Source organism: Dermochelys coriacea, chromosome 7 (assembly GCF_009764565.3).
Source record: "Dermochelys coriacea isolate rDerCor1 chromosome 7, rDerCor1.pri.v4, whole genome shotgun sequence".
NCBI lineage: Eukaryota > Metazoa > Chordata > Testudines > Dermochelyidae > Dermochelys > Dermochelys coriacea.
Window position 1 is genome coordinate 82,401,549 of NC_050074.1, and position 24,275 is coordinate 82,425,823.

General features: G+C 40.7%; 1 protein-coding gene across 1 annotated transcript; it reads left to right on the forward strand.

Annotated features, from left to right (window-relative positions):
• The first annotated feature begins 42 nt into the window (after window positions 1–42).
• Window positions 43–22,599, forward strand: LOC119858364 (nucleolar RNA helicase 2-like). The gene is given in 17 exon segments (XM_038408815.1): window positions 43–477; window positions 1,915–1,975; window positions 1,978–2,189; window positions 3,679–3,706; window positions 3,709–3,753; window positions 6,441–6,619; window positions 9,360–9,477; window positions 10,411–10,596; window positions 12,905–13,050; window positions 13,387–13,536; window positions 14,860–15,021; window positions 15,867–15,986; window positions 17,143–17,216; window positions 19,560–19,719; window positions 20,871–21,005; window positions 21,639–21,683; window positions 22,234–22,599. Coding segments are annotated over 17 exon segments (2,433 nt in total). The 5' UTR covers window positions 43–57; the 3' UTR covers window positions 22,426–22,599.
• Window positions 22,600–24,275: the final 1,676 nt, after the last annotated feature.

Here is a 24,275-nt window from a genome sequence, read left to right on the forward strand (position 1 = left end):
AGGGCGCTGGGCCAAGGGGCGGGTGCGCGCGGAGGCCGCGCCACTCCGGGGCGCTTGATGGGCGCCGCGTGCCGCAGGCTGCTGTACGGGGCCGGCCGGCCGGGCGCAGGGGCTGCGGGGCTCCCCGCCCTACCCTCCCCGCTCGCGCGCGGACCCGGCGCGGCGCGCCCCCGGCTCGCCCCCCGCGCGGCGCTACGGCTGCTCCAGCCCGGCGCAGCGCCCTTCTCCCTCGGCTGGCGCTGGGCCCGGGCCCCGGCCCCGGCCTTCATCCCCTCGCCTCACTTCCTGTGCGCCGGGCCCGGGGCGGGGCTCGTTCCTTTCACCGCGGCCGCCGACCAGCGCGGCGCCTCCCTGCCCGAGCTCCACGGGGAACAGCCGGAGGAAATGCCCGCAGCCGCCCCCCTTGCAGCCGACAGCGAGCCCGAGACCCCCCTGGAAGGCGAGGCCGCCCGGGCGGGCCGGAGGAGGAAGCACAAGGTACCGGAGATGGAGGCGGAAACGTCGGGGAAGAGAAGCCACCTGACCCGGGACCCCCGGGCGGGGTGGGGGCGCGAGCGGCGGGGTGGGGCCCGATCCCAGCCGACCGGGCCCGGGGGGTCCCCGCCCAGACCCGTGTTGTGCCGGAGGCTCTTCGCCGCTTGGCCTCCATTGCTGCGCCACGTGGGCGCCTCGCGTCCGGATCGTGGCTGTTGGTCACCGCCCGGCTGGGTGAGCGGAGACCCCGGCGCCTCTGGGTTGCCGCTGAACCATCACCCCGATGGTCTGGCGCGTTTCTGCCCCCTTGTCAGCGTCCCCGGGGACGAGAAAGGTGCCAGCCCTGGGCTGTGTCAGATGCAGAGCGTGTGTGTTCTCTAGCCAGAGGGGCTCCACCGAGCACGCCCTGCCACCCTCCCCGGAAGGTGTCTGGCCCTAGGGTATATGTGTCCTGGGAGGTATGATTCCCAGCGTGAGTAGAATGGCTTGGGCTAGCTCTGCTCTAAGTAGGGCTCTATAAATAGCAGTGTGGTCCTTGTGGCATGGGCAGTGGCTTGGGCTAGCCAGCCACCTGAGCTCAGAGCCAGGGGGTTGGGCGGGCTTGGACGGGGGCAGCTAGCATAAGCCATTACCTGTGCCACAATTCCGGGCTGCTGTTTTCAGAGCGTTAGTTTGAGCACTGCTAGTGTGAGTCTGTCTACTCGTGCGGTAATCACATCTTTCAGCTGCAGTGTAAACATCCCACCCCGGTTACAGCACATTTATACGTGTTAATCCCATCCCATCCCATCCCACATGACTTTTGTGAAATGGAGATCTCTAAATCTAGAAGCTCGAGATTTGGTTTAATATCTTGGTCCAGTGGATAGGATAGGGCATTAGACTGGGATTCAGTAAAGAGTTCCGTTCCTGACGCTGCCATTAATCTGCTGCATGAGGTTGGGTAAATCGCATCACCTGGTGCCTCTGTTTCCCCTCCCATCCTTTGTCTGTGGTGTCTGTTTTGATCGTACATGCTTCAGGATAAGAAAGATGTACCTGTACAGTGCCTAGTAAAATAGAGTTCCAAACTCATTTGGGGCCTGTAGTGGCGTCCGTCATACAAATAATTACATCTGGTAATCATGAGTGAGTAAACAGGTAGGTGCATGTGACACTAATTCATCCGCTATTAGCCTAGGAAGAATCTGGTTCTCCTCATATTCAATACTTCGATTACTTGAGGACTGATACTGAATACTAACTGTGACTGAAAATTCTCTTGCAATATGGGGTGGTTTAATTAAAATGGTCCTGCCGGAGAGATTCTGATGACAAAGGAATCCTGCTCTCCCTGAAGAGGATCAGGCATCACAGATGAAAAGTCTAAAGACATTTTTACTTTTCTTCATATACTTTGTTTTTTGTCCTTTTCTGTTTGATGTCGTTGTCTCTCTGAAGGATAAAAAGGAGAAGAAATCTAAACGCCGCGATAAATCCAAGGAACTGAAATCCCAAACGGAGGAAATGAGCTATCTGAAGATGACCTTGAGCCTCCTAAACCCAAAAGAAGAAAAAAAGTTAAAGAAAAAGTAAATCAGGAGATTGAAGAAAACAGCCCAGAGGACAAGGTGAAATCCTCATCCATGAACAATGGCATTGTCCACTCAAAAGCTCAGTGTAATTCCAGTGAAACATCAAGTGCAGAATATGACAGTGACCAAGAGCCAGTAAAGGTACACACTGAAACCTTGAATTTTTCCTGATTTAAAAATGTAATCTACCAGTCTTGCTTGGTGGAAGTGCTCAGCGCTGGTAGGAAATATCTTGCGTGTCATCCCTGGTCCTAGCAGAGGATAATAGATTCTGTGCTCTACATATAAGAGGTGCAGCACAGAATTCACAATCCAGGAGGAGGGGATGCTAAAGTGGCTTTAAGTTTAAGCAGCCTTTAAGCTCTCTTGTTTCTGGTCTGGTCTGGTGGGTGGAGCAGCCCTGATATAATTTGGGCTGCCTATGGTACAGCCTGTCCCCAGCCAACTGTGGGCAGCAGCTCTGCCAAGAATCTCTGCAGTGCTGTACAGTCCACATACTCCCACCCCAATCCTTGCCAGGGTTTACAAAAGTGTCCTCATAAAACATTTTATGGCTGTATTCCTCAGTTCTTGCTCTGCAAACAATTCTCCCCACGCCGGTTCCAGGGCTTTTAGACCCCTTTGCTCTGCATACAGGGGTCAAAATGCAAGGGGGAAATCTCACCATTGATCTGTAAATCTCCTGCCAAGGAAGGATATATATGGTTGTTTACACTGGTAAATTTACTGACATGATTATACTGGTATAACTCAGTGTTGTTATATCTTATTCTGGAACAAGAGTGTGCACTTGGGGAGTTACACTGGTATAATTAAGACAGTAAATTTTCCTATGTAGGCAAGTCCATAGCCTTCGTGCCAGGATATAGATCGTGTATCAGGCTGAGAAAGGAATATTACAAAAGGAGAGCATGCCACTTATGGGAATGAGCATGGAGTGCCTTCTGTTGCTCTCTTCTGTTTGATCAGAGTCTTGTTGAGACGTTTCAGAGAGACCTTGCTCACTGAGCTTACCTCTTGTATATATTGCTGGGTCTTGCAGCTCTTCTGTTTATTGCATGTTACATAGGGAAGTATATGTCAACAGTAGGGTGATTGTGTAGATCACCTGTAGCTTGTTTTCAATTTCGGTAGCAGAAGTTGGGTAGCTAATTTCAAGTTAGTCAATTTAGTGGATAATTTAAATTAAAATATTATTTGCAAAATCTCTGAGAAAGTTCCATCATCCAGAAATGTTCTTTACTGGATAATATATGTTAATAGTGAATATGTGTTTGTTTTTGTTTCTACTGCATTTGGCAGAACAATTTTCTAAAGTTTTCCAGGGGTGAGTTAAAAAAATATTAATTAGCAAAAGGAACACAAAATAGTCCAAGTATATACACACAGTGTAATAGCAGCCTGAGGTGCAAGGGCCAATGGTGGTTGCCCTGCATTTATCAAGGTTGTAAAATGACTTTGAGGGTCTCCTTTTCCCCCGTATACCCAGGGATCATGGGTGAGACTGTTCTGGAGAAGTTTTTTTTTTTTTTTTTTTCTTTCTTTTGGTTTAAAATGTTGTGGAACTCAGTAGTATAGTAAACTGACTGTCTCCTTGTGCCTAATCTGTTGCTTTATTTTAATTTAACAGCAATTGACAGAAGAGGAGAAAGAAGGTGCCTCTCTAATTTCTCTATTTCCAAAGAAACAGCTGAACTTCTTAAAGGTAACTTCTGTGGAGAAGAAATTTACTAATAAAAATATGGTTCCAAATAGATCACAAGTATCTTTTTTTAATAATTTGCCCAAAGCCATTCTGTTAGTCATACAAGCAGGGATGGAAACCAGAAGGCCTGACTCTCGCACCCCACTGTAACCAGTAGGCACCTTTGCTCCCATTAATGAGGGTTTCACATTTACATGATTTCAAGTGCAGTCTCATCAAGGCAGAATTATTTTCACTGTGATACCGTTGCTTGTAGATATAAACTGTGGGAAGACCGTTACTTTTTTTTTTTTTAGGGCTTTCAAGCGATGAAAAAGATTAATTGTGCAATTAAAAAAATTAATTGCGTTGCTAAACAATAATATGTTTATTTAAATATTTTGGGATTTTTTTTTACATTTTCAAATATATTGATTTCAGTTATAACACAGAATACAAAGTGTACAATGTTCACTTTATATTTTTGATTACAAATATTTGCACTGTAAAAAGCAAAATAAATAGTATTTTTCAGTTCACCAAATACAAATACTGTAGTGCAATCTCTTTATCATGAAAGTTGAACTTACAAATGTTGAATTTTTACAAGAAAAAACTGTGTTAAAAATAAATCAATGTAAAACTTTAGAGCCTGCACGTCCACTCAATCTTACTTCAGCCAATCACTCAAACAAACAAGCTGGTTACAATTTGCAGGAGATGATACTGCCTGCTTCTTGTTTACAGTGTCACCTGAAAGCGAGAACAGGTGTTCGCATGGTACTGTTGTAGATGATGTTGCAAGTTATTTATTTGCCAGATGCGCTAAAGATTCGTATGTCCCATCATGCTTCAACCACCATTCCAGAGGACATGCATCCATGCTGATGATGGGTTCTGCTCGATAACCATCTAAAGCAGAGTGGACCGATGCATGTTCATTTTCATCATCCGAGTCAGATGCCACCAGCAGAAGGTTGATTTTCTTTTTTGGTGGTTCGGGTTCTGTAGTTTCCGCATCAGAATGTGGCTCTTTTAAGACTTCTGAAAATGTGCTCCACACGTCGTCCCTCTCAGATTTTGAACAGCACTTCAGATGCTTAAACCTTGGGGTCCAGTGCTGTGCCTATTTTTAGATACCTCACATTGGTACCTTCTTTGAGTTTTGTCAAATCTGCTGTGGAAGTGTTCTTAAAACAAACAACATTTTCTGTGTCATCGTCCGAAACTACTATAACACAAAATATATGACAAAATGCAGGTAAAACAGAACAGGAGACATACAACTCTCCCCCAAGGAGTTCAGTCGCAAATTTCATTAACACATTATTTTTTTTAATGAGCATCATCAGCATGCAAGCATGTCCTCTGGAATAGTGGCTGAAGCATGAAGGGGCATACGAATGTTTAGCATATCTGGCACGTAAATACCTTGCAACGCCGGCCACAAAAGTGCCATGCGAATGCATGTTCTCGCTTTTTGGTGACATTGTAAATAAGAAGCAGGTAGTAAATGTAAACAAACTTATTTGTCTGAGTGATTGGCTGAACAAGAAGTAGGACTGAGTGGACTTGTAGGCTCTAAAGTTTTATATTTTGGTTTTGAGTGCAGTTATATAACAAAAGCACAATCTACGTTTGTAAGTTACACTTTCATGGTAAAGAGATTGCACTATAGTACTTGTATGAGGAGAATTGAAAAATACGATTTCTTTTATCATTTTTACAGTGCAAATATTTGTAATAAAAATAAGTGAGCACTTTGTATTCTGTCTTGTAATAGAAATCAATGTATTTGAAAATGTAGAAAAACATCAACAAATATTTAATACATTTCAATTGGTATTCTATTGTTTAACAGTGCGGTTAATTTTTTTGAGTTAATTGACAGCCTTACTTTTTTTTTTCTCCTCTGATTAGCATTATGTTGTGAGGTTGTCACTTATTTGTCTATTGTAACTTCCATATCTGTTTCTGCATACTATTTTCTGAAAAACTATCCCATTTTATATATGTGCATATTATTTCTTCAAGGGGTAGTACTTTAAATTATCTTTAGTAAATCTAATTTATAACTGGTCATCTGTCTCAACTTTTAGATCATTTGGCAATTTTGATCTCTTCTCTCTGGTGTTCTGCTATCTTAGATTAGTATATTCTGTGAATTTAATCACTATGGAGTTCAAATTATTCTGATCGTTGAGTATTGGTAGAGTTTAAAGCAACACACAGGAATCCATTTTAAACTTTCCTTGTTCTGAAGTCACACCATTAATAATTTGTATGTACCACTGGTCAGTTTTTACCCACCCTAATGTTTTCCTCTTTGTACAGCATCTTTCAAACTTCTGCAAGTTTTAATGTGCTTCTGTGTTTAAAAGCAAAAAAAGTCCCACAACCTTGACTGATATCAAAGTCAGTTGCATGTTGCTGTTCTGTACCAGACGTAGCAAAAAATGGTTGTTTACCCCAGATATCAAATCTTGCTCCCAGAAAAAGATTAATAAATGTTTTGCCAAGTATAGTAGAAATGAAAACAAATGTGTATTTACTATTTGCACCCACTGTCAGATGCAGGACTTGCCATGATCTGTCTCATGAATTTGGTTTGCTTTTCATTATCATACAAAAGGGCTTTCAGATGTCTATCTCAGCTTATTGTGGATTCACAGCACCTTTTAATAAAGGTATATTGAACTGTCTTGTAGGTCGAGGAGTAAAGTACCTGTTTTCTGTGCAAGTGAAGACCTTCCAGCCCATATATGATGGCAAAGATGTGATAGCTCAGGCTCGAACTGGAACTGGGAAAACGTTTTCTTTTGCTGTTCCTTTGATTGAAAAACTTCAGGGAGACACACTGGAGAGGAAGAGAGGCCGCACGCCAAAGGTAATTTAGCCACTTAAGGACTCACTGATGGCTTAAATTATGGCAATATTTGAAAGTGATTTTTATAATTGTTTTTGGTTCTTATTAAAAATATCCCCTTCTTTCTTCCCACTTACTCCCTTTTTTAAATGCTCCTTCTGATCCTGGAAAACGTTCTTCAGAATAGGGTTTACAAAATGACACTTCTTCATGGTATTCTAATGATGACAAAATACACAGCTTTATGATTCTTTGTGATTATGTCGCATTCATTGTGTAATAGGCTGAAAAGAGGGAGGGCATATCTGGGCTGTATTCATATGAGCATATACAAATATTCTGCTCTTAGCTGCCTAGTGAGCAGGTTTCTTGTATGGTTTGATACCTCTCCTACTCATAAAAATGAAGCAGACTGGCAAACTGGTGTTATCCCAAATTATTCTTGCCTCTGTATATAAACTACAGGATGATGCTTGCTTTTTCCCTCCACATTGGGACAGTTTAAGTTATGATTTCAAGTCCTGGCATAAATGTTCTTTATGCTTCTATTTAAGCAGGTGATTTAACTGGTAATGCACTATAAAGGGGTATTGTCAAGGTTGGTCTGTTTATAGTTAATCCAACCAGCTTTGTTGTGGTTTGTGGAATAAAAACACATCTCTTCCATCCTTCTGCCATGCCTTTAGAGTACACATTATATAATATTGTCTGAAAGATTTGTAAGAATATTATTCACTGGTTGATATTATCTTTTAACTCTTACGGACTAACAATTGTAATTCATTTGGGAGGTGGGGAGAGTGATCGCTAACTAGAGTGCTTCCAACTTCAGTGTTTCATTTAAAATAAATTAAATAGCAGCTCTCTTGTTATCCCAAAATTTTGGTTTATGCACCTTTTTGTCCTTTAATACTGAACCGCACATTGGTCATCATCGTAATTTTAGAAAATTTATAGATTTAGAGAGATCTTATTGTGTACAGCTCTTTTTGGACTATCTTAATTGTACTGTTCTCAGCTATTAAATCTGGTTGCCACTCGGGAACAATGAGGCAACCTGATCTAGACAAATGAATACAGGATTGGGAGTCAGAAATTCCCATTTCTGTTGATAACTTATTGTGTAGCCTTGGGCAAGTCACTTGATTTCTTCGCCTCAATTTCTTGATCTGTATTATGAGTCAGACACTTACCTGTCTTTAAGAGATGTTTGAGAATTAATTACTAGTGTGTTAAAGCATTTCAGACTCCTAAATAGCTAAATAAGTGCGAAGTATATTACAGAGACACTGCTGTTATGCCAGAAATATCAATGAAAGGTACGTTTTTAAAAGGCTTCTTTAGGTGTATTATATAATTCAAGGCATAATTATGGTGTAACTATTGCTAAACATTTAGTCTGCCTTAATTCATCCTCCTTAATGGTGGGGAGGAAAGTGTGGCAAAAAGAGTGGTCTGCACCATACTTCTGAAGAATCTGGAAATCCTAGAGCAGGGGTGGGCAAATATTTTGGCCCGAGGGCCACATCAAGGTTGCAAAACTGTTTAGAGGGCCGGGTAGGGAAGACTGTGCCTCCCCAAACAGCCTGGCCCCGCCCCCTGACTGCCCCCCTCAGAACCTCCAACCCATCCACCACTCCCTGCACCTTGTCCCCTGACTGCCCCCTCCCGGGACCCTCTCACCTCTAACCACCCCCTGGGACTGCACCCCCTATCTAACCCCCGCTGCTCCCCACCCCTTCCAACTGTCCCCTGACTGCCCCTGGAACCTCCTGCCCCTTATCCAACCTCCCTGCCCCCTTACCATGCTGCTCAGAGCTGCAGGAGCTCACAGCCACACTGCTGCACTCCTTGGCAGGAGCAGCGGGCCACAGTGCTGGCGGCACAGCGAGCTGACGCTGCGGTGGAAGGGGAACAGTAGGGGAGGGTCCAGGGGCTAGCCTCCCTGACCGGGAGCTCAAGGGCTGGGCAGGATGATCCCGCGGGCTGTAGTTTGCCACCTCTGTCCTAAAGAGATCTCTCTAATTATATTTTCTCTACACGGTCATTTAGCAATGATACCAGAGTAACCGTTTTTATTAATCGTTTTCTTGGTGCTTAAAATCTGGTTATGCTAATCTATGTGTCCTTGAAATGTGATAGCAACAAAATGGACATAGAAAAATAACTATAACAGCAAGAATTAACACTGGATAACTAAGAAAATTCAACTAATAACATGGGCAAATAAATGAATAGTAAATTTAAAAGTAAAGGTTCACATAAGTGTGAGGCACTTTATCTAACCCATTCTGTGAGACATGTGACCCATACAATTGCAGGTGGCTCTCCTTTGATTAGTTCTGTGACCAAGGTTAGTGGAAGGGATCAGACCAGCTTTTAGTAGTGCATAAATCTGGGTTCTGCTAACTTTGGCCCAAGCTTTCTTTGAGGTCCATAGCGCTGGATAGTTCATTGTGGCTCCCAAGTCAACACCAATGCTAGCTTGGAGAAAGCTATGCCGGTTCTGCTTGTTCGTACTGTTTATGAAAGCCATGATGTACCAATCTCCTTCTGGCTGAGAGTGTGATCTGAATGATGAGGAAGAGCTTGGAGACCATCATGCTGAATGTGGCATAAAACCACAGCTGATTACAAACAGGAAAAAATTCCAGGGGGCAGCATCAGATCAACTTTGCAGCACAGTTTACCTGATAGGGTGGGGAATTTGGTACCAATCACCAAGTGGCTGCATTTCTGATGGTTTTATCATTCTGTCCAGGTGCTAGTTCTTGCTCCAACGAGAGAGCTGGCAATCCAGGTAGCCAGGGACTTTAAGGATATCACAAAGAAACTCACAGTGGCTTGTTTTTATGGAGGAACTCCATATAATGGACAATGTAAGTACATGTTTAGAAGTCGCTTTGATATCTGCTGTTGTTTCATGAGAATCATTCAGGGAATAAAAAACTGGCTATTTTCCTTAAGATTTCACTTCAGTAAAAAACTGAAATTGTTTAAAAAAGAAAAGGCAGTTCAAGTTGGGTCCATCTCTACCAAAAGAATCCCAGGGGATCTCTATCCAAATGTATAATTTATTTTCTTCAAAAGTTATAACATTTGCTTTACATTTATAAAGAAATAATCTTGTTCCTGAGTGGATGAACGCTGGGGCCAGATGACTGTCTGAGGAAAGCAGAGTGCTCATTTTAAACCCCAAGTGATGGTGTTCCAGTTTAGAGGGTAGTGAAACTGAACAAATCAAACCATTTCTTGTCTGTTCATTTGTGCCTGCCATCTTGTAATGTTGCTTTCAGCTTCAGTAGTTTGTGGCTCAGATACCTCAAATGTGATTGGAGAGCATGTTAAGGAGCTCAGCCTTGAACTTGTCACTTGACGTCAGCACTGTAGAGTGACAGCAAGAACTGCAGAAGAAATGATTGGCTAGATTGTCACGTTTTTATTTGAAAAAAAAAAAAAAGTGGGAACTCAGTTGGGAGTAGAGAGACACTAAATTATGATGAAGTCCTGATGGTGTTAAATGTGAATTGAATGAAAATGAAGATTTTGGCAGAAGGCATTCTCGTTAAGTTATCAGTTTTGGTTTTAGGATAGCAGTCCTTATAGAAAGCCACAGGCCACTGCCAGATTCCTTTTATTTGTGACCTAAACTGATTTAATCCTATCTCCAAAAGTGAAAGATTTAGGGCATTAACTACCTAGTCTTTAAATGAGAAGTATTACTGTAAATTGATAGTAGTTTGCCAGCCCTAGAAATTTTGTGATCTTTAAGCATTCTTACACATGTGCTGTTTTGCTGCCCTTTCTTCCAGTTGAACATATTAAAAACGGCATTGACATCTTAGTTGGGACTCCAGGACGAATTAAAGACCACCTTCAGAATGGCAAGCTGGACCTTTCCAATGTGAAGCATGTTGTTTTGGATGAAGTTGATCAAATGTTGGACATGGGCTTTGCTGAACAAGTGGAGGAAATTCTAGCATTTGCTTACAAAAAAGGTAAATACTGAATTTATATGAGTATTGCATTGTCTGCAAAGTAAATTTTTCTGGTGTGTGTGTGTGTGTATATGTATGTATTGGAATACTTTTTTGAAGGAAATGGTGGAAGCCTCATCAATTGAAACATTTGAAACTAACATGGTCAAAGCACTAGGAAATATAAGAACATACGGGTGGCCACACTGAATCAAACCAAAGGTCCATCTAGCCCAGTACCCTGTCTTCCGACAGTGACCAGTGTGAGGTGGTTCAGAGGGCATGTTTAAAATAGGCCATTATTGGGAGATCCATCCCCTATCATCCATTTCCAGCTTCTGGCAGTCAGAGGCTAGGAATACTCTAAGCACAGGGTTGCATCCATAACCAGCTTGACTAATAGCCGTTGATGGACCCATGAACTTATCTAGTTCTTTTTTGAGCCCAGTTATACTTTTGGCCTTCACAGTATCTTCTGCCAACAAGTTCCAAAGGTTGACTATGTGTTGTGTGAAGAAGTACTTCCTTTTGTTTGTTTTGAACCTGCTCCCTATTAATTTCGAGTGACCCCTGGTTCTTGTGTTATGTGAAGGGGTAAATAACACTTCCTGATTCGCTTTTTCCACACCCTTCATGATTTTATAGACCTCCATCGTATCCTCCCTTAGTCGTTTCTTTTTCAGGCTGAACAGTCCCAGTCTTTTTAATCCCACCTCATGTGGAAACTGTTCCATACCCGGACTTGTTTTTATTGCACTTCGCTGTACGTGTTCCACTTCTAATGTATATTTTTTTTTAAATGGAGCTACCAGAATTGCATGCAGTATTTGAGGTGTGAGTATACCATGGATTGATATAGTGCATCATGATATTTTCTAACTTGTTATCTATGCCTGTACTAATGGTTTTCAACATTTTTTAATTTTTTTGACTGCTGCTGGATATTCAGCAGATGTTTTCAGAGAACTATCCACAGTGACTCCAAGATCTTTCTTGAGTGGTAACAGCTAATTTAGACCCCAGCATTTTGTATGTATAGTTGAGATTGTTTTCCAATATGCATTACTTTGCATTTATCATCACTGAATTTCATCTGCCATTTTGTTGCCCTGTCACTCAGTTTTGTGAAACCCCTTTGTAACTCTTCACAGTCTGTTTTGGATTTAACTATCTTGAGTAATTTTATATTGTCTGCACATTTTTCCACCTCACTGTTTACCCCATCTCCAGATCATTTGACTAGGTTGAACAGCACTGGTCCTGCTACAGATCTGTGGGGGACACCACTATTTACCTCTCTCTATTCTGAAAACTGATCATTTATTCCTACCCTTTGTTTCCCATCTTTTAAGCAGTTAATGATCCCTTCCCTCTTATCCCATGACTGCTTACTTTGCATAAGAGCCTTTGGTGAGAAACCTTATCAAAGACTTTCTGAAAGTCCAAGTGCACTATATTGATTGGCTCACCCTTGTCCACATGTTTGTTGACCTCCCTCAAAGAATTCTAATAGATTGGTGAGGCATGATTTCTCTTTACAAAAGGCACGTTGACTCTTCTCCCAACAACTTGGGTTTACCTGTGTCTGATAATTCTGTTTACTGTAGTTTTAACCAATTTGCCTGGTATTGAAGTTAGGTTTACTGGCCTGTAATTGCCAGGATCGCCTCTGGAACCTTTTTTAAAAATTATCACGTTAGAAGCTGATTTATGTGATAGGCTACATATCACACATATGTTGTAGGAAATGATTTGCATTGATAGAGGGTCGACTGCCTAGAGGTCACCCAGAGGTCACCTCTGTTCCAATGCGTGTTCCTGTCCAGTTGGTCCTGAGGGATCTATAAGAATAGGCTGTGCATTTTGCAGTGACAGCTACTGAATGTTAAACTGTCTTATTTGGAATAGGACATCAAGTCTGTTGCATGATAATAGAGTGAATGTGCTGAGCGTCATGCTGAAAATAATAGTAAACCATCAGTGGAGTTCCTCCTTCTGTCTTGCTCTGATTCAAATCATTGGGAATTTTGCTATTGGCTTAAATGGGGAGCAGTTTTGGTCCCGTTGATACTTAATCAATTTTTTTCCACTTTTAATCATTATACTTCGGTTATTGTAGCTGATCAATATTAAAATTACATACTTCTCCATCTTCTATATAAATTTATTAGCCTTCTCAAAATTTTGAAATTTATGCTTATTGCTTTATAACTAGTTCTTATAACATGAAATCTATAATGAAACATCAGTTCTTGTAATATTGTAATAATATTGTAATAATCAGTTGTAATATTACTTGGATTATTGATAGTGATGTGTTGTTTCAAAGATTCTGAAGACAACCCCCAAACACTGCTGTTTTCTGCAACTTGTCCACACTGGGTGTATGATGTGGCTAAAAAATACATGAAATCCAGATATGAACAGTTTGACCTTATTGGAAAGAAGAATCAAAAGACGGCTATGACCGTAGAGGTAAGTAGTTTTGTTACTGAGTAGTATAGGTGCTAGGGATACATAGTATGGATAATATGGGTTATGGTTCTGATCTTCAAAAGGTATGATATTACAGTAACTAAAGCTTAATTTTCTTTTGGCAGTGATTAAAATTAACATAAAGCTTTTTGTAAATAATTTTATGTGGGAAAACAAAATTTTTGTTTTCTTGTTTTTTTTATTTATTTTAAATAAAATCCTAAATATTTTAGAGGATTTTTTTAATCAAAATGTTGTCTTTGTGTAAAGAAGTTTAGCTGATATCCTGCTGTATGACAGCAGATATAACACTGGCATATTTTCTTTCCCTAACAGCATTTGGCTATAGAGTGTCACTGGTCTCAGAGAGCAGCAGTTATTGGGGATGTCATTCAAGTTTACAGTGGCAGTCATGGACGGACCATCATATTTTGTGAGACTAAAAGGGATGCAAATGAACTGGCCCTGAATGCTTCTATTAAACAGGTATTGATGTCTGAAAAGGTAGTCATGGTTGTAAACATCAAGGCTAGAAATTCCTGAAATGAAGATGCTAGCTCAGCCATACAAATAGAATTTTATGGTTGTAGGCTTCATGTTTTGTCAACAAGGCCGTTTTTTTTTGACATTTCAGAAAGCTGCAAGTTTCTCCTTGACCATAACAATGATAACTTCTTTTTGGCTGCAAGATCCTTGGAGACAGGAACTTTATTTTGTGTCTACTGTATGGTGCAAAACACATTGCTGACACTATATAATAAGAAATAATAATGGAATAGACATCACAGCTTATATTAACATGCTGTTTGGATTCCTGGTTTTTACAACCATGCATCATCTGAATAATGGGTATTTGGGATACAGGATGTCCTATAAACACAGTATAGCATTTACCCTAGGACTGAAAGGCCTACTCACTCTCTAAAAAAAGCCTTTTGAGCCATTAATTCAGGCTTTGTAGAGTATATTGAGCAGGCCTTCTGCATATAGTTGAATTTTACCCATAATGAATAATAATCCTGGATTCTTACAGAGCAAATATTGTTTTGATGTTGAATGTTAAAATCAAGGAAAAGAGGGAATGGGGAAGTGCAGATATATTTAGTATTTAGTTAAATGGGGTTTACTGTACAGGCTAGACATGCTTAGTTCTTGCTTTTTTCTGTCATACTTGTGCATGTAGAGATTCTGTGTAGTTCATTAACAGTAAACCAGCTAAATATGCTAATAACTTTAACGAGGTTTTAGAGTGACACACACAAACACTTGATTTTTATGCTAATATTAACCCTTTGAGGCTAGTAGAGTGTGAAGTTCGGTGTTGTATTTAATAAATTCTGCTTTTCCATATTGTATTGAGAATTCGCACTTCTGGATCCTGATCTCTTCCCCATTAGACAAATTTAGGCACCACCTCTTTTCTTGCAAATACCAGAGGTAGTTCAGATATGTCAGTTGGGCTTGGCCATGTCGCTGAAAACTTTGTGCCTTATTCTCTCTTTCCTGTGGGGAGCTCTTCAGGGCAGGGACCTTGGTCTTGATTTTCATCTCATACTATTTTTATATTTTAAGTTTTTGTATCTTCAGCTGAGTTATTCCTGAGTTACACCAGTGAAAGTGAAATCAGGATCAGGTCTCTTGTCTTCATATCAGCCTGTAAAGCATGTAGCACCATGGTTGGTGCTATCTACGGCTGTGAACAGTGTTTGGGGTTGTAAGGATCAGCAAATTGTGCCACCATCGTCAGTGGGTTGCTGCTGCCTAGATACCTCTGTTGGATGAAGTCTTAATGATCTGTTCTTTTGACAGGATGCCCAGTCATTGCATGGTGACATTCCACAGAAACAGAGAGAGATCACATTAAAGGGTTTCAGAAATGGAACATTTGAAGTTCTGGTTGCAACCAATGTAGCTGCCCGTGGTTTAGATATCCCTGAAGTTGACCTGGTCATACAGAGTTCACCCCCAAAGGTAAGAAACGGGTATGCTTTTTTTTTTTTTTTTTTTTTTTAATAAAAAATGAGTTAGCCATTTTTTTATACGACAAAACAGCAACGGCAGATGATTACTTTATCTGCTTCAAATTTTTAAAAAAATGTTGATTTACTGGTGGTATGAATTTAAGATGTTAGTGCTGCAGTGAGTTTTTTTTTTTTTTTTCTTTAACTGCAGGTGTAAAATTTTCCTGTTGAGCATTTATTTTTTGATTAAGCTAAATGTAGGTATTGGGCCTCTTTTTTTTTTTTTTTATTTTATCTTTTGAAGCCCTTTTTCAATATTTCTAAATCTATTTTGAATTCCATCTATTTTTCCAGTGAAATTTCAGATTGTATGAAGCCTTTAGTCATTTAAGTTTGATACTTCCAGTCTTTTACCTGAATCTGGTGTTACTCTTTCCCTCCAAGGTCAGGAGGGTCACTTCATTTCCAAACAGACTTCCGAGAGCACAGTATAGCATTCCTCTTGAAAACCTTTTATTTCACACAGACTGCTGCATTGGGTGAATCAGATTTGTTTTCCGATTTTGCAAGATTAGTTGTTTTGGGTTTTGTTGTTTCTTTTTTGGCTAGACACTTCCCTCTTTAATTGAACCTTGCTTTTTCTTTTTAATGTTTACTATCTTTTTGGATAGTTAAACCTGTTATCATTAACCCTCCTACAAAAATCTCTTTATACAGCAGGAATAAGGGAGCTCTGGGTTTTATAAAAAAAAAAAATCTAATGCTTTTAAAATTTCTAGATGTTTTGTGAAACTTTCTAGGCCTTTTAATTTTAAAAAACTTAAATGTGTTCATGTTAATTTTTTATTTTTAAAGGATGTGGATTCATATATCCATCGGTCGGGGCGCACAGGAAGAGCTGGACGGACTGGAATTTGTATCTGTTTTTATCAGCGAAAGGAAGAAGATCAATTAAGACACGTAGAACAAAAAGCGGTAACTGTCTAGCTTTCTTTGCGGTTTGTTTTGTTTAATCAGTCATTGAACATCTAAAAATTCAGTGTGCGCATATATTCTTGGGGAACCTCACAGTCAAGTGCTGTGTAAGGCTGCACAGTTCCAACGCAGCAATAGGCAGGGCCTAAAATGGTAATACTCGTCTTTGAAAAGTTTTTACGTACTGTGCTGTGTTGTCTTCTGCAGGTTTTCCTATTCTTCAAATATAACTTTGCCAAGGCTTGTTCATGTGAAACTTTGTGTACATACTTTTAAAACTAGCAGTTGGTGTCTGATAGATTGTGGAACAATTACGTGTTCTTTCTGTGTACTATAAAAATACTGAATCAATAATGTGCAGGCTTTTCAATTTACAAATTAAAATGAAATACTTGAAAATCCTCTCCTATTTCACTTATTTGCCGAGACTTGCATTTAGAGTTGTGTAATCCCTACAAAGACTAGAGATAGAAATCCCATTTTTTGCATTTCCTGTTCTGTTTCAGGGTGTCGTTACCTGCTGAAAACTAAACAGAGAATTTTGAACCCTAGGTTCTTCCTTTTTGGCATGTATTAAACATTCATCTAAGAACTTTACTTAATTCAGGAGTGTTTAATGGAAAGAGGTAAAAATTATATAGTAAAAGCAGAGCCTTGAACCAAGTATTGTCTCAGTTTTCTGGCCTAATTCTGTCCATCATGCTTTCAGTTTCCTTTGAGGATTAAATACTCTTGCACTGTATGATTAAATTGTTTTCAGTGTCAATCCATTGACATTGCACAAACTATTATACTGGCTTTTGGCTAAGATCATTGTTATGTCTAAATCTGATACATCTTGTGTTGTGGGGTTGGACTCTGATCTAATGAGTCTTTTCCATTTCTAATGTCTTTGATTCAAATATGTGATCAAGACACAGGTACCCACACATTAACAAAGATAGGAATAATTTTAATGTGTTCTATTTTATACAAGAGAGGCTTTTTATAGTTTTTAAATTGTCATGGTTAAATAAAGATTGAACAAAGGATTTCCTGCTTAGGACTAGTAAGGGAATGGTGGCCTTGGAAACAGGACTTGATGAGAGTTTGGTTCTGTTGCGTACTGTAGGGAAAAGACCTTGAGCTGTAATTCATTTTCTTTTCTCAATTTCAGGGCATTACATTTAAGCGTGTAGGTGTGCCTACAGCCACAGATATAATTAAAGCTTCTAGTAAAGATGCTATCAGGTATGTTCATTATCTGTCCACAGTTATGAGATGTCTTGAACTTGTAGAAGAAAAATATTGATGCCAATATGGAGATGTAGGACTCAATCCTATTACATATACAGTCATACATCTCTGTCTCTCATAAAATCAGTTGCCTTACATGTGCACGCTGGCTGATTTTAGTAAGATATTAGCAGTATGCCCCTGTGTATTTCAAACCCTCACACAGCAAAATGTCCTGTTTAAAAATATACGTGATTAAAAGTACCTTTAAATTATAACCTACCAAACTTAACTACAAGTAATAGAATAAAAAATTGCTTACATATAGGGAAACTGACTTATTCCTAGCAGTTGCTATTGATTTTTAAGAATTGTTACTATATTTAGTATAACTAGAATACCCTTTTAGTTAATGTATTTGTTGCAACTCACACCCTGCATTCTATATCAGATTCATTATTAGTGTTGCTGTTTTCACTCTGTTCAGCGTGAGTCCTAGCTTTGTACACATCTAATGCCTAGTTGGTGGAAATCGCTTCCAGGTGGCATTTTCCTCATGCTTCCCTGCAGGGACTTGCACAGGAATAAAAATTTGACCCCTTTTGCGGGGACACGTCCTGTGCTCCTGCCAGGACCGGAGACGCTTGCTGTTGCTCTGGGGACCCTGTGCTCCCCTCTCCTACCCACCCCCACCACGGGATAGCCTGTGCTCCCCCCTCAACTGGCTCGTTCCTTGCCTGACCCAACCCCAGAAATTCTGCTCACTGACCCGCTACTATTGATTAGGAGGATTGTCGCACCATATCATCTCAGCTGCTGATTGGGGGAGGCAGAGAAGAGGATGGGGGGATGAGCTCTGGAGAACACAGGCTCCTGGAGGAGGGAATCTGGCTGCCCAGGGCTGCAGCTGAGAGCTCTGCCTGGGTGTGCACTGCGAGCAGACATATGGTACGAAACGGGGGTGTGGGGGGAAAGATACCCTCCCTAAATGGTGCCCCTGCCCCGGGGCCAGAGGAGCTGTCAGTTCCCGACAGCCCTGGGGGCCGGAGGAACTTTCTCTTCCCCTGGGGCCAGAGGAGTTTTCCAAAGACAGATAATGATTGGTGGGGTCCATGCCTAAGCTTGGTGTCCCCCCTGCATCCACCCCCCCCCCATTCATGCCCCTGCTTCACTGTCTTGAAAGCTTTTTCCCCTTCATATTGTGAGTGATGTGTTGATGCTTTCCGTTCGTCATTTTCATAAAAGAGAGAGGTGGTTTACTAGTCCGTGTGAAATCTGACTTACTTGAACATACATATCTGATACTTGTAAGTTTGGACCCAAATCAGCCTTCAGTTGTGCATCTACAACAGCCACTGAAGTCAATGATCATTGCACCTATGTAGGCTCTCCTGTATCCATCAGTAACTGCAGCGGTAGGATCGACTAGCCAGCCAAATAGGCCCTTTCTAAATGTAATATCTATGACTCTTAATTAAGATGAATAGGTATAACATTTTGTATTCAAGGAAATTCTTAGAAATATAATCTAATAGTTTGTATTTGCTGTATATCAAGAATAAACTTTGCCAGTCTAGTATGGTTTAGAAATATTTGTTCAATCTGAGATTGGCAGAGGTTTAATAATATAACTTAAGGAGCTTGATCTGGGGTTGTGACCACCCTGCTCTTCTCATGTTGCTAAATGGGACTGGGAGTTCCAGCATGGAAGAGGTTGAGAACCATTTGTCTAGTGAGCTATTGGTATGCGCTGCCGTGTTGGAGGTGGCAGGTTTAACCCCCCCACTTTGCCTCCCCCAGCTTTGCTCCCTGTGTCAGTGTGTTGATGCAGCCTGCTCTGAGAGTAGGAAGTGTTTTGCTCAGCTCATCAGTGACACTATGGTGTGCTACAAAAGCGCATTGATAGATGCTAAACGGAGATCTGTTTATTGCTCTTGATGAAAGGATGATCACTACAGGACCTTCTGTGTGGAGCATAAATTGGGAATCGGCTTCACTGGTGATACAGAATATTCTTGGGGCAAAGGGCACTCTCTGCATATGTTACAGCCTTCTCTTGGGTGGTTAGCTCAAGATTTTCCAAGTGACTGTTTGGGTGCCAAACTGGGAGATGCCTTAAAGAGGCTGGATTATCAGAAGATGGGGACTTGCCACTTCCAGAATATCAGGCCCCTTTGGCAGTACCCAAGACCGGTGCACAAAAATTGAAGCACCAACAATAACAGTCACTTCTGAAATTCTTGGCCTTAACTTGTTAAGACTAATGCAAAGGTTAATACAATTTCTCACACGCAATTGAATTTTGTAATGTTGGCTTTCTGTATATTGACCTATCAAATCTTTGCTGTAAATACGTAGGTTTTTGGATTCCGTTCCTCCTTCTGCCATCGACTATTTCAAACAATCAGCTCAGCGGCTGATAGAGGAAAAGGGGGCAGTGGAAGCTCTGGCTGCAGCATTAGCCCATATTTCTGGGGCTACTTCCATTGAACAGCGTTCCTTGCTCAACTCAGATGCGGTAAATAATAATGTTGCATGTCACTACTGTGTGGAAAGCACTGTATGAACTAATCTTCCTAATACCTCTGAGAGGGGTAAATATTCTGTCCATTTTAGAAAGAGATTGTGTATTGAATGGTAAGCAGTGTTACAGATTTACTGAATAAGTATAACAAGGCCTGATGCTCTTCAGCTCCCTGTGTCTGAAACTGGCCCTCACCATCACTTTCTGGCACTGTTTAGTTATAGAGATTGCTGCCTCCATTCTCCTTTAACGAGATACTCTCAGGTTGTTAGCCCTGTCCAAACAGAGCTTCCTTGGTTGCTTTCCCAACTAGATGCCTGAGCTGCAGGTGTTGTCGACCTTAATCAAATTCTAGTTTTCTTAACTAAAATCAAATCATAGCAGCATAGTACAGAAAACAGAGGAACTTGAAACTAGTTAGTATATTTTGCTTTAACCAGCACTAAGAAAAGGACCCCTAAATTGTCTCAGATCTTAATTACGGAAAAGCGTGATATTATAATGGAAAACTTTAGTAAAGTTCTTGAGCCAATAGGATGGTTTTTGGTGCGGGCTTAGTCTGTCTTTCTGGAAAATGTTTCAAGTCCCAGCATATTTCAAGGAAAAAGAGAGTCCAGCAGGTAGTCTCTGGGAGTATATTGTTAGAGGGAAGACCCTGTAGAAAAGCCCTGTCTTTCTTTGATGTGGGCAGGGGCTACCCAACTCCAGTTCATCTTTGTATGGTAACTGTTTTGAAGTCAGTACAGTAGATTTCATCTTATTACATAGCCATCTGGATTTCCTTTTCTTATATTGACCTGTATTAAGTTCTCATGTCTCTTCCTTTTGTAATTTTATAAATGGATATTGATGTGCACCTAATAACTGTTCCCTCAATTCCTACAAATATATTCATTCTAAAGACTGATACCAATATGTATTTCTAGCTAGTCTTCATTTTCTCTTGAAGGCTTTCATTAGCATGCAAATGGGGGATGCCTTTATTCCAGACAGCCTACTTGTTAGCAGTACAGTAGAGCCTTAAATATTACAGTAGCCACAAAGATTTATATCGGAATTCATATTTGACAGATTGGACACTATCTGCCACAATCTGGTTTACTCCTTCATTGTAAACGCATTTCACTACGTGTTTGTTTTTAAAGGGCTATGTGACAATGATGTTACAATGTTCGGTAGAGATGCACAGCATTGGCTATGCCTGGCGAGGACTAAAAGAACAGCTTGGTGATGAAATAGACAATAAAATTACCAGAATGCGTTTTCTCAAGGGAAAGATGGTGAGATGGTTTATCCAATTGTTTTTGTATGCTTGGTTTATTTTGGGAATTTAAGGGCATCTTCTCCTTTTAATGCAGGTTTTGGCTTCTACCATGACTGCATCAAAGTTGTGTCTATGAGAGGAGGGTGGATTTTTCTACATTTTGCCTCTATTATAATCTAATGACAGAGAAGTTAGGAAATTTACTTCAGATAGGAACCCATCATATTACACTAATGGGTTGAAATTGCTTCTCTTTCATCAATAAAATAGACACGTTGTTCTTCTCATTGCCCACACTGGTCTCTACATACTTTGAAATCAGCAGTTCAGAGACTTGGCTCACTTGAGTCACTTGACTCCTTTGCAAAGAGCATTGACAAAGAAGTTGCATTGCAGGAAGTTCATGTCCTACCTTTGAACAGATACGTTACTTTAGGGAAGTGGGACTGCTGTCAGTACCAAGCATTTGATTCCACATTTCTTGGCAAATCTGTTGGAAATAAAAATTTTAGAATATAAAAAGGCACTCTCAAAATAGAGCAGGCACTCTGTTATAGTTGTAGTCTGTTGTCGGAAGTTAGTATTCCAATGTCTCTCTCTTTGGATACTAGCTTGGAGAGTAAATTAATATTATCTCTGTTGTGTTTAGGGTGTGTGCTTCGATGTCCCTACAGCTGAGCAAAGTCATATTCAGGTATGTTCTTATTGCTGGAGGGCCTTTAGAATCCTTTTGAGGACATTTAAACCAAATACTGTAGCTGCTAGTTATATGGTTATACTATGGTAGTATAAGGCTTGCAGTTTTTTGCAGAGTCTGAAACTTTTGTGCATGAAGAGGGTTGCACATTCATTACAAAATATACTCTTTCCTGCTGTTCTCATTAACTAAACATATTTTGTTGCTTCTGACTTTTTGCTTGTCTGTCCATTGCCTTCCTCCTCTTTACAAAATCTTGCATTGTTTTTTACATAGTGTCTTGGCCTTTTGGCTATTGCCAGTCCCGCTAATTGAGGGCATTAATAGTAACCAACTTACCCTGGGGTTATTCTCTCCTTTGTCCCATGACTGTCAATTGTAAGGGTTTTAAAGCCTAATGTTGACCCTTGTCCATAAGATGGATCTGATGAACTAGTTTGGTGAGGATTAGGTTGGTTTTGAAATAACTTCTATGAATATGCAGGCATGCAGTTTCAGTTCTTACATTTTCATGATTTCTTTAAATGCATTAAACTTATTTGATCAGGAGCAATGGCAAGATTCAAGACGCTGGCAACTGTCCGTAGCAACTGAGTTACCTGAGCTAGAAGAAACTCCGCGTGAAGCAAGCCGAGGTTTCTCTAACTTCAGGAACGGGAGGCAAGGAGGCGGTGGCTTTAACAAAAATAACAGATTCAAAAACGGAGGTCAGAAACGAAGTTTTCACAGAGCATTTTAGTAACTAATTCAGTTGATGTAGCTATGGGACTACATAATGTCTGCTTTGTTGAAATTAAAATCTATTGAACTTTCCCTTTTGTTTTTGTTACTTGTTAAACCAGTCACTTTTTTGTAAGTGAGGATGGCGACAAAATCTACTTGCTGAAGTGACATAAAGTTAATTTTAAAAGAAGATCTTGCTGTTTTCTTCTACTGACTTCCATTCCTGATGGACATGTTTGAAATGTTTAGCTTTAAAAATATAAGCCACCAATTCACACTTTTGAATGAAATCCCTTTCTGCCTATATGTGTCAGGACTGACTGTCACACTAAGAACCTGTCTCTTTGGGTATGTCTGCACAGCAGCTGTGAATGACTGACTTGCATTAAAACACTAAAAATAGCAGCATGGACATTGCAAAGCCCAAGCCACTATGGTGTTTTTAGCATGAGCCCTACTAGTGCAAGTCTGCCTTCTCAGGCTGGGAGGCTCGCTCTAAGCTGTAGTGTAAGTATACCCTTTAAGAGGAAAATGGTATAGAGTTGGTATACTGATGATGTGAATTTCCTTTGTTACAGTCTCTTCTACTATGCTTATGCTGTGTTAAGTGGACAAATATGAACATAGCTGCCATAACAGACTTCATCTTTTCATTTTCTTGTAATGATACAATTAAAGTCTTCCTTAAAAAATACCCGTGTGGGATAGAGAGACATCCCGTCCCCTGCAGGCATTAAAGCTTACCCCGACAGTTCTCTAATGCTGTTTTCCCACCGTTCTGTAGCTTAGCTCCTGCTCTCTTTTGGCGTCTGATGCAATCTGAGTTTTAAATTGACAGCTCTGAAGGTTCTCAGTGAAACTAACTGTTTGGCTAGCCATCCCATCCTCACAAAACAACCACAAAGGTGAAAGATGTGGATAATTTTAAAAATCATGGAATCTGAGGATCACTGGGGGCCCTTGCAGAACATGATAGAATGAACCCCTGAGTGCTCTGGGGCAATCCATTAGCATCCATCCCCATCTGCTGCTGGTCACGCACCATCCTTCCTTCTGCACAAGCAAAAAACATACACCTTAAACTGTGCTCATGCCATTTAGTGGCTCAACAGCAAAAGCAAGCTTCTCTTAGATCTGCAGATCCAGAAAAGAGACATGCCCATAGCCAAGATGTCCGCCACTGAAGACAAGGAGAGCATGCTCACTCTGCTGAAAAAGGTGACTGGAGGCATCCTCGCAATTAAAGCTAGTCGCTATGCTCCAACCAACAGTGTTTGTTATCGAATCCTCCTTGCAGCTACTATCAGGTAGGATGTCAGAAGCCAAGGACCCTATTTCCTCAGTAGAAGATCAAATGCAGGGCATGGCTGCCCAAACTGAGAAACACCTCAGAGATACACAATTAATTAAAGTGAATTGAAAGCAGATCATGCAGAAACAACCTTAGAATCAGAGGAGTTCCTGAAGGAGCAGAACAAGGGAAACCTCTGGAAATTATCCCCAGCCTTTTAATAGAAATTCTTGATTTGCCTGAGGAAGAGCCTGCAGGTCTTTGTCCCCAGAGCCTGCCCCTGGGGCTAAGCCCAGAGCACTGATCATTAAATTTCTCAAGTTTACAGCCAAACAATCCATCTATTCAAGGCCAGGGGGAAGAGAGCTCTGGGGCAATGGTTTCTCAAGATTTTGCAAGGGATATTGTGGATAGATGGCAGTTTTGCCAGGCCTACGGGAGAACAAAAAGGGCTAATGTACTACATGGTAGTTTTCTCCATTGTTTCATGTTGTATCGAGGGGTGTGATCTATTCATTCCAAAAACCTCAGGAGGTGGAGAGGTTCATAAATAACCTATAAACTACTTTTGATGT